The following is a 24,070-nucleotide window of genomic DNA, read 5'->3' as shown; positions in this document are numbered from 1 at the left end:
CTTGAAGAGGGTTACTTTTCCATCGGAAACTGTGCCCACTTCTTCCAACTGCGCCCGTCTGCCGGCAGTCTAAAGATCGTGAAGTTGTGAGACTACGAGCAATAAAACAGCAACATGCAATTTCTTAGATCTTCTGATTAGCCTGAAGCTTCTTAATTTTGCGAAACTTGTCTTCTTCGATCTGTCCCGCGAAACCACTTCCTCGTTTCGTTCGCGAAACGAATTCCGTTTCCATTTACCGTGAAAATTCGATACCTCACTCGGGAATTTGGATAGGAATGCGTGAGAAGTCTGCGGAGCTTCGCCAATAAAATTAATCAATGATCATAGCAAGAGGAATTCGTACTACATAGCGAATATTAACCCATTGTGCCACGATTTCTTTACGTCCACGTGCGTCAAAGTGATTATATCGTCAACACCGAGGGAAAAAAAACGGTTTGTGTTCGCTATATGCGTTTGAGCAAACGGTTCATATTAACAGAGAGAACGTAATAATTCATTGCGATTTCGAAATGTATGATCGTATCACAAAATTAATCGAATACAAGCAAGTCTCCGATTATCCAAGTGAAATATAAAAGAATGGTCTTCGTTATTAGGAAAATAAATTTAAATCGCAATGTGATGCGAAATTAATAAAAATGCTGCTGTTAATATTGTCCAATAAGAGACAAGCTCGGCTAGCGTGAGGCGGCCCAGCCAACGAGCGCACGAAGCTCATTGGCTCGGCCGTCTGCGCCAGCTGATCTTACCTCTCATTGATCACTGATTTTTGTTAATAACTCGTAAACAATGCCGCGGATTGCATTTTCGCTAAGAAAAAAGTTACTTCGAATGATCTCAGGATTCCCCCATTTCTGGATTGCGAGACATTTTTGGGACACTCTGTATACAGAAAACTTTAATGATCTTGAAATCTCAAAAGATATAACCTCGTACAAATTTGTTTGCCATCATAATATTTGCCCCTCTGAACCAACTAATATTTTTCTATGACATTTTTTGCTATCATAAAAGACTTAGGTGAGACATCCTGTATACAGAATGTGCAAGGACCTTAATTAAAAGTATTTAATTACATACATCACCAAATACAGAAGATTCTTCAATTTTAATGAAACTAATCGAGATCAATTTGCTTCGCCCATTTCCAGTAAACAACACATGAAACAACGTGGATAAATGAAGGTTATTGACAGGAGAGTGGAAACGGCTGGCAACGTGAACGAGGAACGATCGGAAGCGTAATCGCCGATGGCAAATTCGTCAACGTGCACATGGAGTGTCCACAGAGAAGAATAGGAAGGATGATGAAGGGAACAATAGAGCAGGGGACGAAGACAGTTCCGAGTTCTGAGAGTAGAAAAATTTCGAAAGCTGCGCGCATCAGCCGCTCCCATTCAAACCTGCCTTGTATTCACCTTGCGAACATTTAGCAGAAGGGATGGGCCGGGGAGGTAGTGGGAATGTACAGAAGTGGCTGGAAGACTTCGAAGAAACCAGTGAAATTCGCGGACGACCGAAGGCACGTACAATCATTTACGCAAAGAACTTGCTCCGAGGGTCCGCGAAACTTTTTGTGCGGCACGATAAGTGCGCGCCGCGTCGTAGCGAGTGGTCGCTGATTAATGGACTCGCCATGGCTGTCATTAGTAAAGCTATTCAGGGAGAATTGCCTCGGATGAAGTACCGGAGTGGGAAGACATATCGCGAATGTGTCTATCATCCTGGAAATTGCGAGTCATCCGAATATCTTGCTAGAAGCAGAAATCCGATGCCGGACAAACAAACTAATTAAGTCGTTATTCGTGGGCATTGATTGACTCGAGATTTTCGAAAAATACGGTGAAGAATCCTTGTCGAATAATTTTAGTTGCAGTAAAAAATGCTTTCGAACAGATCGTCAATGTATATCATCTATATCATCATGTAGATCATTTATAGTTCTCCACTTTACTTTACATAAAAATCCAAAATCTAATAATTACTACTGTATTGTTAATCATCAGAGAACAAATACGAACGCAGTAGTTCAGCGCGTAATAAATCATACGCGAAGCCACATACGCGACGGAATTATATTTTCTATGGATTATGTTGAAGATCATTATTCTTGTAATTGCCTTCGTTATTACATTCATAGATCCGATCTATATTATGAAGTCTTATATTAAAGACCGCAGATTTTACGCATTTATGACGGGGAAATGTGAAGAAAAATTGAACTAATTAAAAAATGTCAATATACTGCATAGAATTTGTAAAAATGATCAAAAACAGGTCGAAATATCTTTCCCTCGTTTTTTTTTAATTGACGTGAATAATATCTTTTCAACAGAGATTTGCAATTTAATTGTAAATATATCTTTATATTTCCTGCATTTATCATCGAAATCTTTGACGTCGAAAGAATATTTAGTTCATTAATATTCGGGTCCATTTGGACCCAGACTGGAAAAATTGACATTTAAATAGCATAAAAAATATGTTAAACAAATTCATAAATAAAAAGATAAATGATCGTAAGTATGCCCAGTTATATTTGATCAGAATGGTCCGCCGTTCCAGGGTTAAAGTATACTGTAAACATAAGTTGCTAGAATTCCTTACATTTAGCGATCATCAGCTGTGAAGGCGCAAATGTTTCTACTTACGAGATGTGTTAGGTCATTTTACTATAAAATCTATGCATTTCATACTTAATGACCTAACATGTAACTAGCAAACGACAGCTGTCTGATAGCGTTTCGGCGGTGCTCTAATGTTTACGTTCGCAACAGAGTTCGGTCCCGAGAGTTCCTTTCAAAACCGAAACTCGCAAATTGACATGCAGCATTAGTCTGATGAAAATTCCTGAAAGTAGCAGCACTACAAACTTCTCCGCACGAAAGCAAATAATTCGCCCCCGCAAAGTGAAAACAAGTTTCTCTTTTCATTCTTTTTTATCGGACGGTGCCGGTTAACCTTGCAACTCGTTGTCCACCGCTAGGCTTACCACAATATAATTGTCATCGGACAAAGTAGATTAATATTTGACTGGAGAATGTTATTCATTAGTGCGCCATATAAAAATATGGAGCTTTTTGGAATCATCAAAATCCAATTAATAAGTTGCCCCAAGTTTCGTTTTCGACTGATTGCTCACGATGAAAATTCAAAATAGTTTTCTAATCAAGCAAATGTTGTAGACGAACAAGCGAAATAACTGCGTATGTTGTTCAACAAGATCGTATGCGCACTTTCTAGATATCACTTTTGAGGCAACCTAATATACTTTCTAGAAAATACGCAGTGTTGCTATTTGCAAACCTCTTCTAGCTCTTGCGGTTTGTAAGAAATTCATTCATGTGTGTTCCTCGGCACGTCGTTTAAGAGCTGTTTTCACCTCTTCGACAGGAATATCGACAGATGAAGAAAATGCGGTTGTCAAATATTTTCCTGAGAACTACTTTCTATCCAAGTCACATCAAAGTGACGATTGCTCCCCGAGCATGTTTTCTTGGATACGACAAAGTATCACATATTTACATGTTTTGAAATATCATCGAAATATCTTGCAAGTATCTTTTACATTTTTTTAATAAAACTTTATAAACATATTTCCTTTTATTTTTGACAAAATTGCGTAGACAAAAGTAGAAGAATTTAAGAACTTCAATATACTATGTTCAATCTTGTAAAATTTATTAGACAGAGAAAGAAGAAATTGTCATACGAATCTAGTGTCTTACAATTGATGCTGACCCATTTTATTTTACCCGAATATCTGTAAATCTAATGATCACACACTTGTTATCGGTAGTGTATGAAACTGGTTATATTAGTGTGTGTAGATCGAAGGTCATGAAACTTGGTTCAGCTCTGTGATGGTCGAGTATGATTGGATTTGCGTCACTTCTCATTCACCCGTGACTCAATTTTCTGCTTCACCTTTACCCAATATTGTGCAGATGCATAAGATCGAAGTAGGTATCCAAATCGGTCTGTTCCATTGTAAATAAACGTCCATTCGAATTAAAGTGATTGGTATTTCGGACACAATTTGTCGAATGCTTCGTGACCGAACAGTATAGGATAAATGGTTTTACAGTTGAAACAGTTCAGTAGTGTGGCAAAAACATAATTGTTTTGGTTTCGATATGATTCGGGCAATGTTCTGCTCGATAATAGATCTATCCAAAAGTTTGCACGAACCTGTCTGTTGCAGAACTTTGTCAAGATATGGGCGGAGAAATGGGGTGTGTGTGTGTGTGTGTGTGTGTGTGTGTGTGTGTGTGTGTGTGTGTGTGTGTGTGTGTCGTTAGCTTATATCTAATTCGAAACACTGGAGTTACGATCTTGATTCAAATCACTCGGAATATATCCCTTTTAGGATTTAAAAGCAGACAAATGATAAAGAAACTGTACAAAATGTATCATCAAAAGTATCATCTAAGATTGAACAAATGGTAATTGGACGGCAGATTATTTGCACTTACAAGAAAAACAGGAGGTGAAGTACACAACTCCATATTGTTAGCAGACTTTAAGTACACTGTATATTATTTATTTCTTAGCATAATTATTTAGTAAAAAACAGAATCCATTTTCATGATACGAAGATAAAAATTCTCATGAATATTGCAAAGGTGTTTGAAAAAGCAAGTCACTGCTCTTTTTAGTTTAATAGACGGAGAAATTCAGATACATATAATGAAAGACGAAATGAAAATACCGATGAACATTGGTGGACAGATGACTGTAGAAATAACGCTCTGCTATTTCTGTTTGAACCCTTTCATTGCTAATGCATATAGGCACTTTGAAAATGTGTATGCCTGTAGGGGCCAAAATATTCTTACCAGAAATAATCGCATCAAACGTATACTTGAACATAGATACCTCTTTCAACTGTGATTGGTATATCGAGGTCCCTAATGTGACCCTAACATTGCATTTCTATTTTATGTTATACAAAAAGTGTTATTTTTCATAGTTTTAAATTATATTCGCACATCTTTGTGAACTTTATCATCTATCATGATTATTATTTTTTGTAAAGAAAATGGTACGAAAGGTGTTAATGGTCAGAAAGGTACATAAAGAGACGCTGCTACTTTTAGTGACCCAGATACAACGGGGGACGAGATTTAACGCATGTCAGCCACGCAGGATTAACGATGACAAATTGATGTCTTTGAGACAAAGTGGAGGTTGAAAGAATGAAAATGGCACTCACCAGAATGAAGTCTGTACGCCGGTGTGTCGGGCACCCAGTCGGCGACACTGAACAGTGCTTGCCCCCTACCATACTTGAGACCGCCGCAATGGCAGGGTGTCGTAGCGATAGTGTCACCGACCACCGAGATTTGATTGAGCTCAAGACTGTTATCAGAATGGCACAATCTGGTTGCACTGGTGCTGGCAGCACCGCCGCCGCCGCCACTGCCATCTCCACCACCAGCGTCACTGCGACCACCGCTGTTGCCTCTGCCACCCCCACTGCGGCCCCTAAGCGACTGCACTAGCCGCTTGGCGCTCGAAGACATTCCACGGAGGTGATCCAGCCTTCCGGTCTTTTCTGCTTCCTCTCCTTGCCGAAGCCACCAGTGTAAATGCTCGAAGATATCCACCTGCGATTTTTAATTACGAAGTTAGCGACGGTACCCATGATGTTTTTGAATTTAACCTACAACAGCCGACATGCAAGGAAACATAGAAATATTTACTTCGCGGCGCGGAAGGGGCCTGCAAAAATGGCCCACGCACATTGGCCCCAAACTCCGACTGTATCGTTAAAATTTTACACACCGTTGTAAATAAGAATCTAGTCAGATATATGTAACCTTCGCGAGCTTCTTAAATCTCTGTAGCTTAGTATAACTTTGAAGTCATACAATGATTTACCAATGTTTCAATTTATTTGTATGTAGAGCTTGAAATCCACTGGTTTCAATTTACATAAATTATTTTATATAAAGAATTCAAGCTATAGGTCTAACATGAATGAATACAGTTTTCTCTTACAGTAGAAAGATAGCAAATTGAAATGTGTTTTATACAAACTCAAATAAATAAAATTAATTAAAGCGATTCAAATTCATACGCATTCATACTACCGGTATACGAAATATATATTTTTCGGTTGTACCTGCACAACCATTGTAGAAACTGAAATACCGATATGACGTCATACCGGTAAATGAAAATACTGATATATTTTTACTTGTATTCAGGACCTCGTACTGATAAAAAGAAGAGGACCGCGGAGACGCCGCGATCATCCATCTCGCTGTTACAGTACGATCAATTATTGTAACATTGTAACCAAACCTGAGGCTCATATCAGTATTATACCAGTAAATATTTCACATATCGGTATGTATTTCGGTATTTTTATCGGTATAGACTCACACATACCGGTATTAAAACCAATTTTCTAAATAGCTGTTATAATACCTAAACCTCAAAATATTTTGGTTTTCAGTCTCTGGCTGCAACAGCATGTAATGTCGGCTCGAGCCTTACCGGACTTACACGGTCGAAAAGCCGTGCATATTGGTTCGATACTGAAAGCGCCGTTTGAAATTATTAACGCTTCTGCAGTTTAGTCAACAAGAAAGCATGGCAACGTGTCGAAACAGTTCAGTTTCTCCTGAACATTGAAATGAACGGCTAAAAGTTGCATTGTTAATGAACGTTGTTCAGCTTACACTATACAGAGTGGGCCGAAATTCGTAGTACAATCGAGCAGAGATAACTCTACGTAAAAAAAAAAGTAAGAAACAAATTTGGTATAACATTTCTTTATCCGGGACTCCGTTTTCGACAAAGTCAACTTTAAATTTTGTTCCATTTAATTGTCCTTTATTCTTCTACCGCAGTTGCCTCCGTTCGAGATAATGTTTACAAACATTGATAATGATGGAAACATTCCCCGTTTATTAGATAGTACGCAATAATTAATGTTTGTAAACACTATCTCGGGTGAAGGCAACTGCGGTAAAAGAATAGACAACAACTAAATCGTTTACAAAGATGAACAAAATTTAAAGTCGATTTTGTCGAAAACGGAGCCCCGGATAAAAAAATGTTATACCAAATTTGTTTCTTATTTTTTCACACAGGATCATCCTCCACTCGGTTGTGCTACGAATTCCGACTTATCCTATATTAAAATACTACCGTATTTAAAACAAAGACTCCTTTGAGAGCAGCACCCCAGGTAAAGAGCGCAGGAAAAACACCTGCTCAACTGTTTTAAACGCATCATAATTACCATTCTCCTAACACCCTCGAACAAACACGTATTCCTTTTGATGCCTTCTCATCTAAATGCTTCCACGCACGCTTTGATTATTCAACGGCCTTCGCTACGCGAATTTACTCAGAAAATAGACGCGTCCGTTGTTTTGGATGCTCGTGCTCCGTGTCTGCACTATTAGTCTCGACGCAAATAGAATATTACGAAAATATATTTGTTCATACCGAATATTAATCGATAATTTATAACAAACAATAATTTATTATATATTAATCGATATTTATATAAATAACAGATAATTTATAATTTCGAACAATTGCGGCAGAATAATTGCTTATAATTTATATCTGCAAATATTGTTACACGTTCTTCAAAGGCTGGTAAACAAAATCACAGAGTTCCAAGTTCGTATATTTATTGATTTCATTTGAAGAAAAGATACCCGAAACCATGGCATCAGTTTTTGGCGACTGTTGTTTGTAGTCAGAGCTGAAATTCCTCCAGTAACAAAAGACTATACAACGTACTGCGCTTACAACAGGAGAGATTCCTATCGGAAGAGGTACAGTTTCAGGAATAAATGTTCATTTTTTTTTTATCTCACGTTGCCTCTGAATAGGTTGCGAACTGAAGTGAAAAACACTGACAAAGGATTTCACCCAACCGTCCTCCTCCGGTTTTGATAAAATTTTGCAGTATTTGTAAAATGGCGGAAAAGAGGTGCATGTCGTGAAAGGATAGCTACCCCTACCTTTTTTCATTTCAACAGTTATCCACACCATATTATCGTGTACAAAAGACCACGCTATCTCTATTAGCTGCCAAGGTAACCATGAGGACTACAATTTTCAGGTGACAATTTCACCTTTGCTACAGGAATTTCTTTTTTTAAACAATATTTCGTTATCTGTAATTAAAATACACGCGTAATTAATATATCCGTGTTATAATCCCTGAACTTAGTAAAATATTGTAACAACAAAAAAGAACCGCCTTTTGCCATAAAATGTAAATACATTAGCTTCTTTGTACCAAAACAGAGAGTTAATTGATTCAAGCATATTAATAGAAACTGTTATGTTCAATTTGCAACCTATCGATTGATGTTTTGCGTATCGTGTAAAAGTCTAATATTCGGATATTTTGTTACACACATGTAATCATATAAAGAAAATACGAATATTTATAATATGTTAACTGCAGTATATTTCAATGTACAGAGGAGTACACGGATTCAAACACGGGCATATCTCTGTTACACGTGTATCCTCAATACTTGTTCAAAATCGTTTTCTCTACTCACCACGATCGGATATTCGTTAAGCCGGTGACAGTCCGCCACCTAGGGGAACCAACGACAATAGCCACACACGCACACGCACTCACGCACAACCGCGACCGGTGTCACCGGCCTGAACCCACGATCGCACTCATGTCCTCTGTTCGTCCAGTTTCGATTTTCCTCGAATCACACGCGACACGTGAATGCTGAAGCACACTTCCTCACGAGGACACTGGGTGGCCTAGAAGGAGCTAGGCGACGCGTTCGCAGCCGCGCGAAAAATCGTCAACAATCGGCATAACAACGTCTCATGACGCAGCTGTCTCATCGGCGGCAGTGAACTCGTGGCTCGTCAACGGAAAAGATTCATCAAGCCAGTCCGGTGCGTACCCGTTTCGCGAAACACGAGCGGCATGGTCAGGTGCATGCGGAAGAACGCGCCGTGTTAAACGGAATTCAAGGCACGCGCGCGTCGCTCTCTTTCTTCCTTTTCATTTTCCTTCGTTTCTCCTTTTTAAGGACGTTGACTAATCCCTCGATCCTGACGCGACCACGCTTCGTGGCGGACTTTTTAAAGGATAACCGCCGTGCAACAAGTGTCTTGGGTCGCGACACCTCGTCACATGTGCTCACTCACTCCGCGCGAGATGCTGCACCTTGACGTGTATCGCGCCGCCCATCCGTCACCCCTTTGGTTTACCTATTGGCCAATTCTACCACCTGGTTCTACCACCTGGAACAAAAACGGACGAATCAGGTTGGCCGATCTTTTAATGGGGATGATGTTTTGGAGACACAACCTCCGATAACCACGATCTTTGCGCGTGTTATTGAGGATATCCTCCTCGATGGCCTTTGAAAAGTGTTACCAGTAGGTCTAATTCCAACGGTCTAGGCCAGAGCTAACATACATAATTTTTTGATGGAACCTGAAGGTTAATTTTTAGCAGGATCTATGTTAAGTGCGAAGATCGAAATCATTGGAGGCGAATCACCTAAATAGCTTTTTTACCGAAAGTTTCATTTTTAAAGCATTTGTAATTGGTTGAGTGAACAGTTCGTCCATTTGGTATGATGAAATTCTGATTCTACTTTTAAATAATTGTGATTATCATGATTTTAGTAAAATATTTATAAGTTAGTTTATCTGATTGCGCATCGTTGAGACATCCGTACAAATAATATATTTTAGCATTGTTTATTAAATAGATTCTTGTTCGAACGGAACAAATTTCGATGCAACTCAATACATTTCACGGATCTGTTCGTATTATTAAAAAAGAACACACATAATTTGCATGTCAGCGAATGCTGTTTTCTGTACAGTACCATAAAATTTCAGCCCTCTCCGCGTGTCTATTAACGAACTATCCAAAGTGATAATGAGGAAAGTTGTTTAAACACAATTTCTCTCAGTGGGCAAAGTTTTCATATTATCAGAACAAAAAGCGTAAAGTTGACATATTATAGTACATTATAATTGAGCTCACAGATTGTCCGATGTTAACGTTTTGCTTAATAATAAAGAACTTCTGCAAACTGTTCTATAAGAGCTTATTTACAAAAGTTTCTTAACTTTAGGTAACTTCGTGTTACCTAGTAGACGGAACTTTCAGTTTAAAAATATCAATTAGCATTCTCAGCGAAAGTGCTACGCGAATTTCGAAAGCCGCGGTTTCATTCATTTAGGTTTCTCCTCTCTGGAACCATTAGGATTACTTTTATGGGACATAAATGATGTAACATACAGGAGAACAATAGGTACGAGTCTGAAAACGCAGTTATTCCGAAGATTTAGGGAGACCATAAACAACGGAGTTTTATAAGCTATGATTAAAAGTAAATTACAACGTTGTAGAAGATGTATAGCTGTAAAACTGAATATTAACCATTGGGGAACCTTAAAATGGATAAGTGAATGAAACGAATGCTTGAAATCTACCGATATTTCACATTTGAAAGGAAGAGAGGTATCTACTTCAATAATCTGAGAAACGAAATATATTCTCGCGTAGAAGTCGCCCATTTATATTGCGCGAAATAATGAATCCTGTAGAAGCACAAGATAACCACGGGATGTATGATGTACCGCCTGAGAGCAACTCATCACAACATAAAAAATTAAAACCATCGAAATGATTGATTATGTCGTTCATTGCATGCAGGCATTCAATATTTTGATATAACCTACTGAATTTGTAATAAAAGTGTAGTTCAAGATTTCAAGATTTGGTAAAATTTAGTAATCGTAATTTGTCTAGTTATAGATTTAGAAATTCAAATCTTTTAGCGTAGCAAATTTCCGAATTGGAAATATCATAATTGTTCGTACTTCAAGTGGCATTAAGGAAACGTCCACTTTTTCTTATTGTGTTCCTGCTTCAAGTTTTCATATTTCATTTCGAAGTAATGACCTTCGAAATTATTGACACTGTCGGCGACGCCATTGTCTCCGGAATTGAGTATCACATCGAAAGCGCAAGGTTGACAAACTGAACGTAAGGGTATATCGAACTGTCGCGTTCGGTTGGCTTGACATATTATTTCTATCCATTATTCTCCCTCTACCTGTGAAAAGAATAGTTTGACAGTGTCGCGAAGTCTCGAAATCGAGATATGAGCGATGGCTTTAGTGATGTAGTGAAGGATTCGAAGAACAAAGGGACTGAATATACCAGCAACGCCGACAATCAGGCGTCACCGTTTTGTTATACTTTCGAGTTATTCTTGAATCATGGTTAAACATTTCCAATCCTTTCGGACACTGAGTACACGGAACGAATATAATTCTGTTTTCATTATACACTAGCAGATCTATTATAGATACAATATTATTTGAAACGTAAATGTAAAAAGTATTATTGTTAATAAAATGATTAATGTTATTATTCTTAAAATATTGTTACTATTATCAATATATTATTTTAAAGGTAGATAGCGAGTAATCTGTTTTATTTTAAATCGTACATCTGAAAATAAAATATTTGATTTTCAATATTTCAATGCAGGATACTGAAAATACTGAGATAAAGTATTAACCTACATTCAATATTATTGCATTTGTTATCAGAAATAGTTGTTTTACGCACTTGGAAGATTTTTTCCCATTACTCATATGCGCCATGTTAGTCCCTCACTCTGCGTCAGCTACAAATATCGAATATCTTATAATACATTTTTATATTCCATACTCTGATAACGGATTTACAGGTATGGAAGTGAAACGAACTTCATTTACTTTGTAACAGTACGTGGAAAAACGTATTTTTCATGAAATGACGTCTCTGTAATTGGCTGACGTGATACCTCAAAAACCAATCGCGCAATTTATCTGGACATTCGCATGCACATTCAGTAGACGTCCCTTTATCGCTCAAACCAGTACCAATATTTGCAATAAAATGAGCTTTGGAACTTGACAAATGAACAATTTTTTTATGGAAGTTGATGGTTCTCTTTCACACGCTGCAATTTTTATATTTTTTGAAGGTTTCTATCTCATTGCACTTAAATCAATAATTTTCGCGCCATATTGTCACAATACATACTAATAAATCTGCAAATTTTTGAATGGATATGTTTTGCAGTCCTGTTTTCGTAGAACTATTAAGGAGCTCGCTTTTCAGCGTACTTTGTTATCTTGCTGCATTATTTGCATCCGTAGACATATGTAGAATCGGCAAACTCGATAGTAGAAGCGACGGTTATCGGAAAATAAACTGTCAAAGCAATTCCTCTCAGAAATGTGTCCACTAGGGATTTGTCTTTCCCGGAGCGAACTGTGCGAATGAAACTTTAAAATCGAAGCATATACGTAAATGCGGACAGGGGCTCGCAACCGAAATCGATGAAGAAGTATAATAAAGTATTCCGTTTACGTGATAAGCGTGAGACAAATATCCTTACATTATGATCAATGAATTATTGATCAACAGTGATCTGAAGTATGGCAAAAGTCAATATGATTTAGAAGCAACAGATATTACGTCGATACACAAAGAAAATTGCTCAATGGACCAATTTGTTATTATCAGCAAGAATATGTAAATATTATACAGTAAAATGTAGAATTTCAACAATATAAATGTACTCGTATTCGCCTGGGTGTCTAATTAAGTCTGAAAAGTATCTCGTATTACACCAGAGTTGTTTAAAGCAGAGACCACAAGATAATATCTGCATTTCACGATTATTATCTTTAATTTAATGCAAACTAAGTTAATTCCAGTAGGAGTATTTGGTTTAATGAACGCCGGAATTTTTAATTACCTCGCGCAATCTTGATCTTGTTTTAATGAGAAATTTGACCCAATATTAATGTCGAAGCGTTCGAAATTTCTCTGCGTAATGATGATCACGGCACGATAGGAAAATTGTGGAGGATGATTATTGCACTCCCCAATCGGGGGATGCTCGTTAATTATTCGATTCTAGCGGATGGATTGAATGACATGGTATCCCACAAGTGGGAATTGCTTTCGGGAGCTAGTTCGGTATAGAATTTCAATCTGAAATTGTGAATTCAATTCGTTTCCTTTCGTTACGAGAGAATTGTCTAAGCAAATCCGAAAAGCAAATAATAAATAATGGAAGATCGTTTGATCAAATAGTTTCTAGTATTTGCAAATTTATCTGGTGATTTTGGAGATAGGGGCAAACTATTTCTTCCCCTTATATATTATTATTATTATTATTATTGTTGTTGTTATTGTTATTATTATTATTATTATTATTATTATTATTATTATTATTTATGAATTCTATGGAATCAAATATATTTGTTTATTTGTATCATCTATTTAATATTCATTTTGTATAATTTATCTGCCCATTTGCGATTGTCTTATATTTATTGTTACAATTTTAAAACATTATCATAACACAATTATCTATTAGTGTCTTTGTCTTCTCATTGTTGGCAGACTTTTCAATTCAGGTGTTCGATGTTATCAGCCTATTCGTCGATCATCAGAACACAATATTTATCGAAATGTGCGTCATTATTGTTGCTTGTGTATGACAGCGTCAGCGTAATGAGTTATTATGCAGCTTTAAATAACACACGCAGCCATCTGTGTCGTCTACAATTAATTTATGCGAAACAGTAATTCCGCTGGACGCGTTCTGAGTACCTGAATAGAATCTAACATGCTCCAGGGTTATTGATTCACTTGTTTTCATATGTCACATCATTCATTGTATAACATGTACTTATGCAAAAATGCTAAATTCTGCATTGTAAATGACCAAGGGTTATTTATATAAAAATCTTCCATGCATGAAAGACGACATCATGACATCATTATTTTAATTTTCTTTAAGTACTTCGATATACCCACTTTGTCATAGCACATATATTTTGAAAATTTTATTGTCACAGCATTTGTTTTAATGAAGTTAGTCTATATAGATAATGTCATAGTTACTATATTTACAGTGTAAAACTCATCTTCATTTTATGTTAACATAAAATAAAATATACACAATTTTAATTGATAAACAAAACACCTGTACTTAATACTAACTAGTTCTACAATTGGCTCATTTTTCATAATTTTGGACCCGCGCTATTTGTCGCATATGAAAGAAACAAAAAGATTCCAATTTAGACGCATCGCGATTGTCTTGCCTTTACGATTAGCCACTGTCAAAGTATTTTCTCTCATTGGCATCTACTTCAGCGCTCCAACGAAATGTTTTCTAGCGATGATATGCAGCGAGGAACGAAGTAAATAACAATCTGTCAGTGCATGATTCGGTGGATAAACCGCATCAGAAAAGACTTGCCGGCACAAGCTTAGAATAATCGGTTAAGTTAATTCAGCGACATGTGAAGCTTCACCAGGGCTTGAGTGTCCAGTAAACGATCTATCTCTGCTAAATTCGTCATTCAAACCTGTAATGAACAAATGCCAATGAGCACAGCCGCACGTGAAACTAGGGAAGCTAGTTGAGTCATCATTTTATTCATACGGTTATCATCGATCATGGTCAGTATCTTTCCAGCATCGCGACGAAACATTCCCGGAAGCGTCTCTGTCAATACAATACCGGCTGAATGATACTGGATATTAACGCAATACATTTGGTTGCTTAATTGGCGAAGACCTCCAACGAACGGTCCATTTACCACTAATTCCCCTTAGCTACCCCCATAAACCACAAGTACGGTTGGTAAACCTATACGTATACATGTAACGATATACATACATATATACCTGATCACAGAAACCGTCATTAGGAGGGATATGCCAGAGTGCTGAACAGTAACGTCACACTTTGCAACTTTTATACTAGGTGATCGACGGAAAATGTGTCCTTTTTTGTTCATGGTTTCCTCCAAGATTGCCAGTTATACATCTTCTCGTTGTGCGTTGCGATTAAACTCGCGGATCTTTATGCAAAATCATACTTTTCAGAAACGTAAGTTACGCGAAAATTAATAATAATAATAATTAGCAACATTTTCAAACTCTGAACACGCGGAAACACCATGGCATGAACAAAAATAAATGATTCGAATTTTCCAATAGATCGCGCCGTAAACGATTCCGCTTCGCTGAATTTTCTAATCAATTCGCTGAAAGGGTATTGAATTGATCTCGACACCTAACATTACTTAAAAGCAGAACGGCGCTGGAAATCCTCCCGTCACCATTCGGGATTGCATTCCCCGCTTTGCGGGAACGGAATATTTATCAATTACTCTCGAATCAATCAGATTCCGTCGGAGCGGCAGCGCATTGAATCGCAGACAATACATTAGAACAAAGATATCGAGAGTACGGATCGTCATATTGTTCGCGGCGCTCGGCACGCAGCATGGTCTGTTCCAGGATGTACCGGAGCCCAATGGGACTCTATATGCTCATGCAAGTGTCGCAATGGCAGGCTATAGACGTCTCGACACCCGCACACAGAAGCGCCTTCGCAGACGCCTCGAGAGATGTCGCTTTGCAACACCCTCTCCTCGGGATACCAAACAATATTGGCCGAATTATTCACCGGACCTCCACCGGAAACGATCCTATTGCGTTGACACGTAACAACGACATCTCCGACACCCGTGTAAATGGCATTATGGATATTATCCCCTGATTTTACGCGATCTCTTTTGTCCCGTCCCCTGCATTCGTTCGATGATCGAATAACTTTTAATTGGGAATCTCTACAACTCGCATCGCCAACACGATGTTTAACCGAGCACGATGAATCGCGGTGATATTACGGCTCGTTTAAAAATTCCGGCTCCCGTCAAACTTCCGTGTTCCATCATTTTCTATCGTGTCATTATCGCTGACAAATATTTTCGCGGGCTATCGCCGAATAAGTTTACCTTTCTCCGAGTTCATTGATCTCGCAGAATATGAATATATGCAGTCTTGTTAATTTTAAAACCTAATATGTATGCATGGGAAATGGTCGATTTTTTCAAAATAGATAGAACGTGTAATTAGTAAACGAAAGGCTAATGCTGCCGCGCGATGAAATACAATATTCATGGGACACTTTATAAATATTTATAAAGAGTGTTTTAAGCTGCAGAGCGCGGTTTTGCATGCGTTGTACTTTTTCATTGATTTCTTGATATTTTAATCGTTTTCTGTTTCTGTCGTGTACGATCTAGCGACTCTGAAGAACGGATATTGAATATCAAATCAATTGTTGAGTAAACCTGAAAGTCTACCAATGAATATATTCTGTGGAATTGATATTATTAGTTTGGCAAAAATGTATTTTCGGTTGTCAACACATAGAGGAGGTTGTAATTGTTGTTCCAAAACCGAAATTACTTTCTTGCAGCCTAATAGAATGTTTAAGAAATTCCATTAACCAGTTAGCTGTTACAATCTCTTTGCCGATTGTGTAAGTTACTGTAATTACACTTCATATGTTCGATCTTCTTCATATTTTATTTAAATACAATACAATAAAATATATAATTTAATAAAGAATTTCAAAGTACAATATATTTCGTCGAGTATATACTCGTGAAGAAATGGAAACATTTCATGTTACAACGAGAATACTCGTCAAAAACAGTTAACTGGTTAATAAATGGATTCGTGGAAGTAATTTTTAATAAATTATAGGGAAACATATTCGTATTTGGAAATTCTATCTCTTTTCGAACTTTGTGTATTTAATACACGTTTAATACACGTTACGTTTCCGGAGATCATTTTTTTTTTAATAATTTTTTCGAAGCTACGAAACTGCTACTATTGTGTGACTTTTAAAACGTGAATGTTACAGGGTATCTCATTTGTGTCAACAGTCTTCTTCTGTCTGGAAGTCGACACGCGAAACAGGGAAACCAACTAAAATCAAATACGGATCTGTGTTTCAACTTGGAAAAGAGTGTCTTGCTGATAGCGTCGGAAGACGTATTGTCCCAGGATTCAGTCGTGAGGCGGCGAAACTTCGGAAAAACTTTGCTTCAGACGCAGAGTCGTGACATGAGGAGTACTATAGTTTTATCGATGCGAGTCAAACGATACGACTTGTATTTTCTACAATATTTCTTTAATTGAGACATTCCCGAGAAAATGTGAATTGTTTGCTGAAAATTCATTTGAAAAAGACTACATCTTTTTGACGACGAAACAAGTGTAATTGAGCTATACTTGTCATGAAGTTTGATTTTATTATACGAACTTTGAATGAAGAAATAAAATGATTTTTGAATATTTTCTATTTTCTAAGATATTTTAAGATATTTTCTAAGACCAAGTAAAATGTAAATTGTTATAACTTAAAGCTTTAAGTATGAAGATTGATCCGGTATCTTTTTATTGATCCAGTTGAAAAATTGTTCTAAATTTCAACATACATTTTATAATACTTTCCAATAGGTTGAGCTTTACCGAAAGATTTTTTAGTAAAAAGTTAATATCTGCATAAGAAATGAATTTCGTATCTTGCCATCAATCAACATTTTAGAGCAACTAATAGAATGTTTACAGAATCAATATTAGTCGCGAAAGTTATTATTAAACTGCAGACTTCATGCACTTATGATAAAGATGACTATAAAAACACCAAAATCTAAACACATCAGAAAAATTTAAAAACTTAATATTATTAAAAGAATTAATATTAATTAATTAATTAATCAACGTATTAATATTATTAAAAGAAGAAATACATTTTCCTTTCGTTTCTGTTTCTAACAATTGAGTTAGAAGATTTGTATTTTTCATAAAAATCCGCAATCTAGTCTTTCTTAGAAACAAGTCGCACATTAGGCAATTTTACCATCGATGAAGATTGAAAAGCAGCTAACAGAATGTTCATAGAATCAATACGAAATAAACGTTGAAATATTTTATCGTGTGATCGCAAGATTAGCTCCATGATGCTATGTTAACTGCGTAATCTGTGTGCGTGCGTATGCATCGGGTTTTGCGAATCGATTTCCTCGATGGACTAAGCCTCGGCCGAGACAACTTTATTCCACGCGTTCAATTTATCCTCGCGTAAGTGCTGCTGACCGGCCGTGCTACAAAGTCGATCGCACGCCATATTGTAACGCACCACCCAGATCTTCTTTCCTTGGTAAATCTGAGTCCTGCTATCTGGAGACGTTCTCGAACGCAGCCGCGGGATGAAGTTCGAGGACTCGAGAAAGTTTCCGCATCTTACGGAGCTGGATAGGATTCTCCTTCTGATGAGTTCGGAGAATTTTGGAGTAGGGATACGATGGGACTGATCTCTCCGAGCTGGTGAATCTCGGCTGATACGGAATTTCTTCGCGGGATATCCACAATGGAGAACGGAAAGCCGTCTTCTCATCAGAACCGATCGTCAAACGAGTATGGTTAGTCGAGAGCGAGTGCCGACTTAACTGGATAGACAATTTGACTTGGGTACACTCACTCAGAGACCTATACAATCTCATTCTCTCGCCACGGTTCCACCTTCTTGTCTTTTATTGGCAAGCAAACGTTGACCTTGAGAGGCAACCGCGCGAACGAACCAAAAATTAGGTGCTCTTTCAGTATTTCTCTTTCAGAAACCTTGTAACCTATTCTTTTGAAATTCTTAGGGTAGCTTTAGCAAAAGGTAATGCAAGTTTGCTATGAAATCGTTACAACTAGTGACGGCTGAACCTTTATTTGTTCTGCATGAAGTCGAAAATAATGATTGGTTGGAAAGCGTGAAAAGCGTGAACAATTTTTTCAATGTTTCTTGGGGCACGGACATATTTATGAGTGAGAAACATAAGCTCTGCTTGAATTCCACGCGGATCCGCAAGTTTGGAACAATAAGGCACTTTTCGGTGGAACATTTGCCAAAATCTATAAATAAATATTACAATCACAAATTATTCTTAAGCATTTTATAAATTATCCTATAGCCTTGTACTCTAATTATGTCCTTGGGATACTCGATGCCTATTCTTCAGAAGAAATATATATTATACTCATAAACCGTTAAAAAAGGAAATAAAAATCAAAGATTACACACAAGTGATATATTAATTTTTTCGCAGTTTCGTTGAAAGTACTTTTCGCGGGGACACGATCCTGTCTTACTGCATTGTTGCACGAGATTATCTTCGCACAACAGTTCGCCTACACCGCGTTCCCGCAAAAATATTTCAATCTGCCTACTTCAGTACGCGCCATAATATTCTGAAAATGCTTGCGAAGTTATCCAACCGAGCCATAATCCGTCGTGTAGTTCATTGGAAGCAGTTACCGAGTGTATCCTACAAGAGAAACTTCCTAGAGTATTCCAAACGTGACATCAATTTGAACTACTCCATTATCCGGACGACAATGCTAACCTAACGTTGTGCCAATGACGCTGCGCAATATACAATAATTTTATAGTTGAACAAACGGCGAGGATGAACTCTGTAATTACCTTGAATGCCTGTCCCAATCGCCAATTGCCTCCTCTTACTATGTTTTCAACGATGTAAAGCAACTCACACAATTATGCGAAAAATCCGTCGTTATTCCAACAATGTAACAAATCAAATTAATTAAATCATGTTAAATAATTAGTTCGATTACATTATAAACAGGTTTTCAATGGTTGAAAAAATTGTAAAAATCGAAATGTAATATATCAAAACTTAATATTGCATTGGTATATTGACTAAAAAATATATTTCGTGATAAATTGAATACAGATATTTATCTATTATTTTTAGTCAATTCACTAACGCAAATTTAAAATAAATATATAAGGTGTCCTATAATTATGTTAACACCTGGAAGGGGGTGATTCTTCAGGTCATTTGTAGTAACTTTTTCCTTAACGAAAATGCAATCCGCGGCTTTGTTTATGGGTTATTAACGAAAAACGGTGACCAATGAGATACGAGCTCGGCTGACGCAAGGCGACCGAGCCAATGAGCGGAACTGGGCTTCGATCACTCGTTGGCTCTGCCGCCTTGCCTCAGCCGAGCTCGCATCTCATTGGTCACCGTTTTTCGTTGATAACCCATAAACAAAGCCGCGGATTATATTTTCGCTAAAGAAAAAGTTACTTCAAATGATCTCAGATACCCCCCATTTCCGGCTGTTAACATAATTATGGAACACCTATATATATGTTTTAATTTTTAATACCAATTTCTAACTGCCTCCAGTATCTTGCAATTGTTAATTTTCGTTCATCCTTTTCCTAAACTTTTTTACTCTGTATATTCAAAAAATTGTCGTTTTTACAGTTGAACTTGCAAGTCAAACGAAATTTTATTTCCACGGAAAAAAAGGGTGATAACGCACATTGCGTAGAAAATGTTCCGGACGACCTATCTGCAGCGAAAGAGAGAATTAATAGGCTATTATCCGAACGATCCAGTTATTCCAATCATCTTGTTCCCCGACGGGTTCGGATAAATTGAGCTAAGAGCAAGAAAATGCGTGAGCGTACCGTAAATGCTGGCAGGCTGTAGCTGATTCGCTCAATAGCCCACTGCGAGGAAATGTGCATTGCTGATTGTTGGGAAATTGCGACGACAATAAATTTCTGACAATTGTTTTCACACTCTTCCAATTAAACCCTCGCCTTATTTAACAAATGTAAGTTCTGTTCAGTTCTCGTGAGTTCGGACGATATGCTACTTTCCTTTCAGCAATACGTGATCCGTTATAATATCGAGCCAGAGTTGTAAAGACTATTAAATAATCTGAAAGAATGTTTCTGCCGTAAACGAATATTTCATTCATATATTATCTTAAAACTTTGGGGGTTGAAAATAGTCGGCCGTAGATAGATCATTTTTTGACAATATTTCTCTCGATTGGAGCTAACTTTTTAATCCAAAATCATTTCAAGATCATGATATACTAAAACAAAGAAACGTTGATGACTTTCGTATGGTTATAAAAATAACGTTAAAGGAAGACTGTGTTATCATTGCAGATTTGTATGCAAAATACATTTTCTAAATCGATTGTAAAAATCAGAAATTAAACAAAAATGTATCTTCACTTTTCATTATTTCAATAATCCAGAAATAGTGTAATGTTCTTAGAGAGAGAGAGAGAGAGAGAGAGAGAGAGAGAGAGAGAGAGATGCTTATAATGTCTTTACAATTTCGTACTTTCTTACTGATCTCCTTCGCGAATGCATAAAATCCGTGATCTACTTATCACGATATAGCATTGCCCTTGGGAATCTTCAATTCCAGCAGAGGTATTTAGGTATTACGTTTCCCATGATTCGAGTTGTGCATTTGTATAAGTGGTATAAACGAATTTATCCTATTTGCTTGTAAACATATAGAATGTTATGTATTTCACACGCATTAAATCCTAATTTTACCTAAATTTAGACTAATACCCAAATTTTACAGGTGTGAGGCATGTTAGACATATCTAGAATATGTGTGTACCGCAAAATTCATCATAAATTCTTAATAAACCAAGCCAAGGTTTCCTTGTAATCTTTATACGAATGAAGATTCTTATAAAAAAGAAACAAATACGATACAACACAAATAACAAGAAGGAAAAACAGGTATACACATCATTGAACTTCGTGTTCGCTTAACCTTGGAACAGAGATTCCAACGAACAGAAAATAAGTCGCCAGGATGGAAGCTGTCCGGAATGTAGGATGGAGAGGAGTCGCGAGCAGAAAAATTGATGGGGTGGAGATCTCCGTTGGAACGTCGAAAATTGTCGCCGAAAATTTCCATAAGGACTCGGAAATATCTGAAAGGGTGCGTACAATTTCAACATTCTTCATATTCCGCCGGTTACGAATAATCCTCGCGTGACTCCTGTATCTTTGGGCATGCCTACGTAAAGGATACCCGGGCGCTCAGAGGGCGACAGATGAAACTGGTATCCTTTGAGTTTGATTCCACGGATGTTTACCCGGCTACATTTCGCTGCTCAGCTCCGTGGGGAAAACCAGATAGATCTACGAAATAGTAACTCAATGGAAAGCTCGTGTAAGTTCGAAACACCGTTAGAGACTCAAACCGAGACCGTCTTGAGAATTTCCGAAGGAATATTGCCGAATATCGCGTCCGGTTTTGCCCAGATTACAGAATGCACTTCACAAAAAGTAATACAAGTTTGCTATCAAATCTTCGTAATTATATGCATAGACAGCGATAGGAAGACCGTAATTTTTTAGCTTCTCAAATAAATTTTTAAAGGTCAGCGTCGTGTAGAATATCGTTTTTGAACGCAGTAAAAGTGAAACGAAAATCGTGAAAGATTTTATATATCTTTTATAACGTATTCATTTATAGTTGACTTCCGTTTCTTATATTTAATCGAAGTATATCTAAATAAATGTATGTAATTGTAAATAGAATTAAATGTGTACATAAAAAATAACTACTTGTTAGCCACATTGATTTGATCTACATATTGAAACCATCGTTACTGATACATCACAACTGATACTGTACTAATTTCATGTACATCAAGTGGAATAGTCAGAAAATAGTCTGACATAGCAGTGACAGTAGTATTACGCAGTGGAGTAGTCGGTAAAATTTTTAATTTTAACTTTCATTGTAATTGAGAGTACATCTTGATGCAGTTATTATGTGCATTTAGAAAATATGATATTTAATAAAAGCTTAATTCACAAGTAAATAAAGCAGAAACTGCTGAAATCGTAATAGTGCTTTAATTAATACAGTGTATATAGTGAGGAAGTTTAAACGAAACTCATTTGCATTTTCCGATATCATTTCTGTCGATGGTAGTCGTTTACTTGTGTACAGAAACTTCATTACAATACTATTGCGAGTAAAATGAACATTTGTATTGTATGTAGGTATTGGTATTTCAGTGATTATTATTAACAAATTTAATTCTAAATGAAGGAGGTTAAACGAACAGAAATTTTACTCTGTGCCTGGCAATAACCAACTCCAAAGGTTACAAAGTTATTTTAATCATGTCCCTGAACGAGTATATGATATTCAAAAGGCCATGTATAAAAAGTCATTTATAAGATCCTCTTGATCATCGTTTGGGTTATGTCAATATCAGTCGGTTAGGTTATTCGCTATTTATAAATATTCAAATAACGGAGTTCAACTCATCGAGCCCTTTTCTAATTAACAAAGATCCATGAAACATCCGGATGTCGCCGTTTTAACACGTGGGTACAACATCCGATAACTAAAATGGCAAAATGTATGTCCGAATACTACAATTAAACGTGTTACAACACACCTTAGAAAAATGCACTAGAATTTCAGGAGGTTTAATGATTCAACCATTTTTATTACTATTTGGAGAATATCTTTGTTACAGAATATTATACACCAGACGCAAGAGAATATCTCATATTCGTTTGATAAATCCAATTTACCATTTCGCACGTTTACTATTGAGTTATTGACGAACTGGAACAGGTGCATCATATTTAAATCACCCTAATGCAATCTAACAATTTCATGAATACTAAAAGCTTCGCGTAATATAGAGTTTTATTCAATTTACTGAATCGAACTTGCTGAATATAACTTGTGCCATGCGCATTGAAAAGTTAATCTTCGATAATTAAGTAACAACGATAATAATAATTGATAACGTGAAAATACGTAAGTACATAATCGAAATTGCGTGACAAATTATGTTTTATTATAGAGCCTTAAAATATCAAGTAAATTGTATTATATTCACCAATTCTGTGTAAAAGCACCCAATTAAATAACAGAGCAATAAAAGTTTAATTCGTGAAATAGTTACTCAAAATTAGACTAAACGGAAAATTGAGTTCACTGCATGCCAAATTCCTCATGGTAAAAATTAAAAATGTAAATGTAAAATAAAGATAATATTCCAGCTTTTTCGGTGGAACAGAAGGCGATTGCATTACAAGATGGATCAGGTAATATGCAAACCCAAATTATAGGTTTTATGAAAAATCGTTAAATACAAAAGGCGCGTGGTTTCAAAGGAAATAAATGATATCGTATCAATTTTGTATTTAACAATCTTTCATAAAACGCACAATCTAAAAGTTATTCGAGATATGTAAGTCACGTGGCTCACCGTGTACATGACATCTTCGACTCGCAATTGAGCAAAATTAATGCAAAGTTG

General features: G+C 36.8%; 1 protein-coding gene across 7 annotated transcripts in view; it reads right to left on the bottom strand.

Annotated features, from left to right (window-relative positions):
- LOC143259765 (cyclic nucleotide-gated channel alpha-3) overlaps positions 1 to 24,070 on the bottom strand; it is a 224,729-nt gene that overhangs the window by 176,486 nt on the left and 24,173 nt on the right. For all 7 annotated transcript variants that reach the window (XM_076523274.1, XM_076523280.1, XM_076523278.1 and 4 more), the window contains exons 2-3: positions 8,550 to 9,261; positions 5,222 to 5,615 (exon numbers count right to left, since the gene is read on the bottom strand). In XM_076523274.1, coding sequence (XP_076379389.1) covers positions 5,222 to 5,531 — 310 coding nt within the window. In that variant the 5' untranslated portion in view covers positions 5,532 to 5,615; positions 8,550 to 9,261. The remainder of the gene's footprint in view (positions 1 to 5,221; positions 5,616 to 8,549; positions 9,262 to 24,070) is intronic.

Source organism: Megalopta genalis, chromosome 6 (assembly GCF_051020955.1).
Source record: "Megalopta genalis isolate 19385.01 chromosome 6, iyMegGena1_principal, whole genome shotgun sequence".
In the NCBI taxonomy this organism is placed as follows: Eukaryota; Metazoa; Arthropoda; class Insecta; order Hymenoptera; family Halictidae; genus Megalopta; species Megalopta genalis.
The sequence above is the reverse complement of the archived record's forward strand: the minus strand, read 5'-3'. Positions and strand labels throughout refer to the sequence as shown.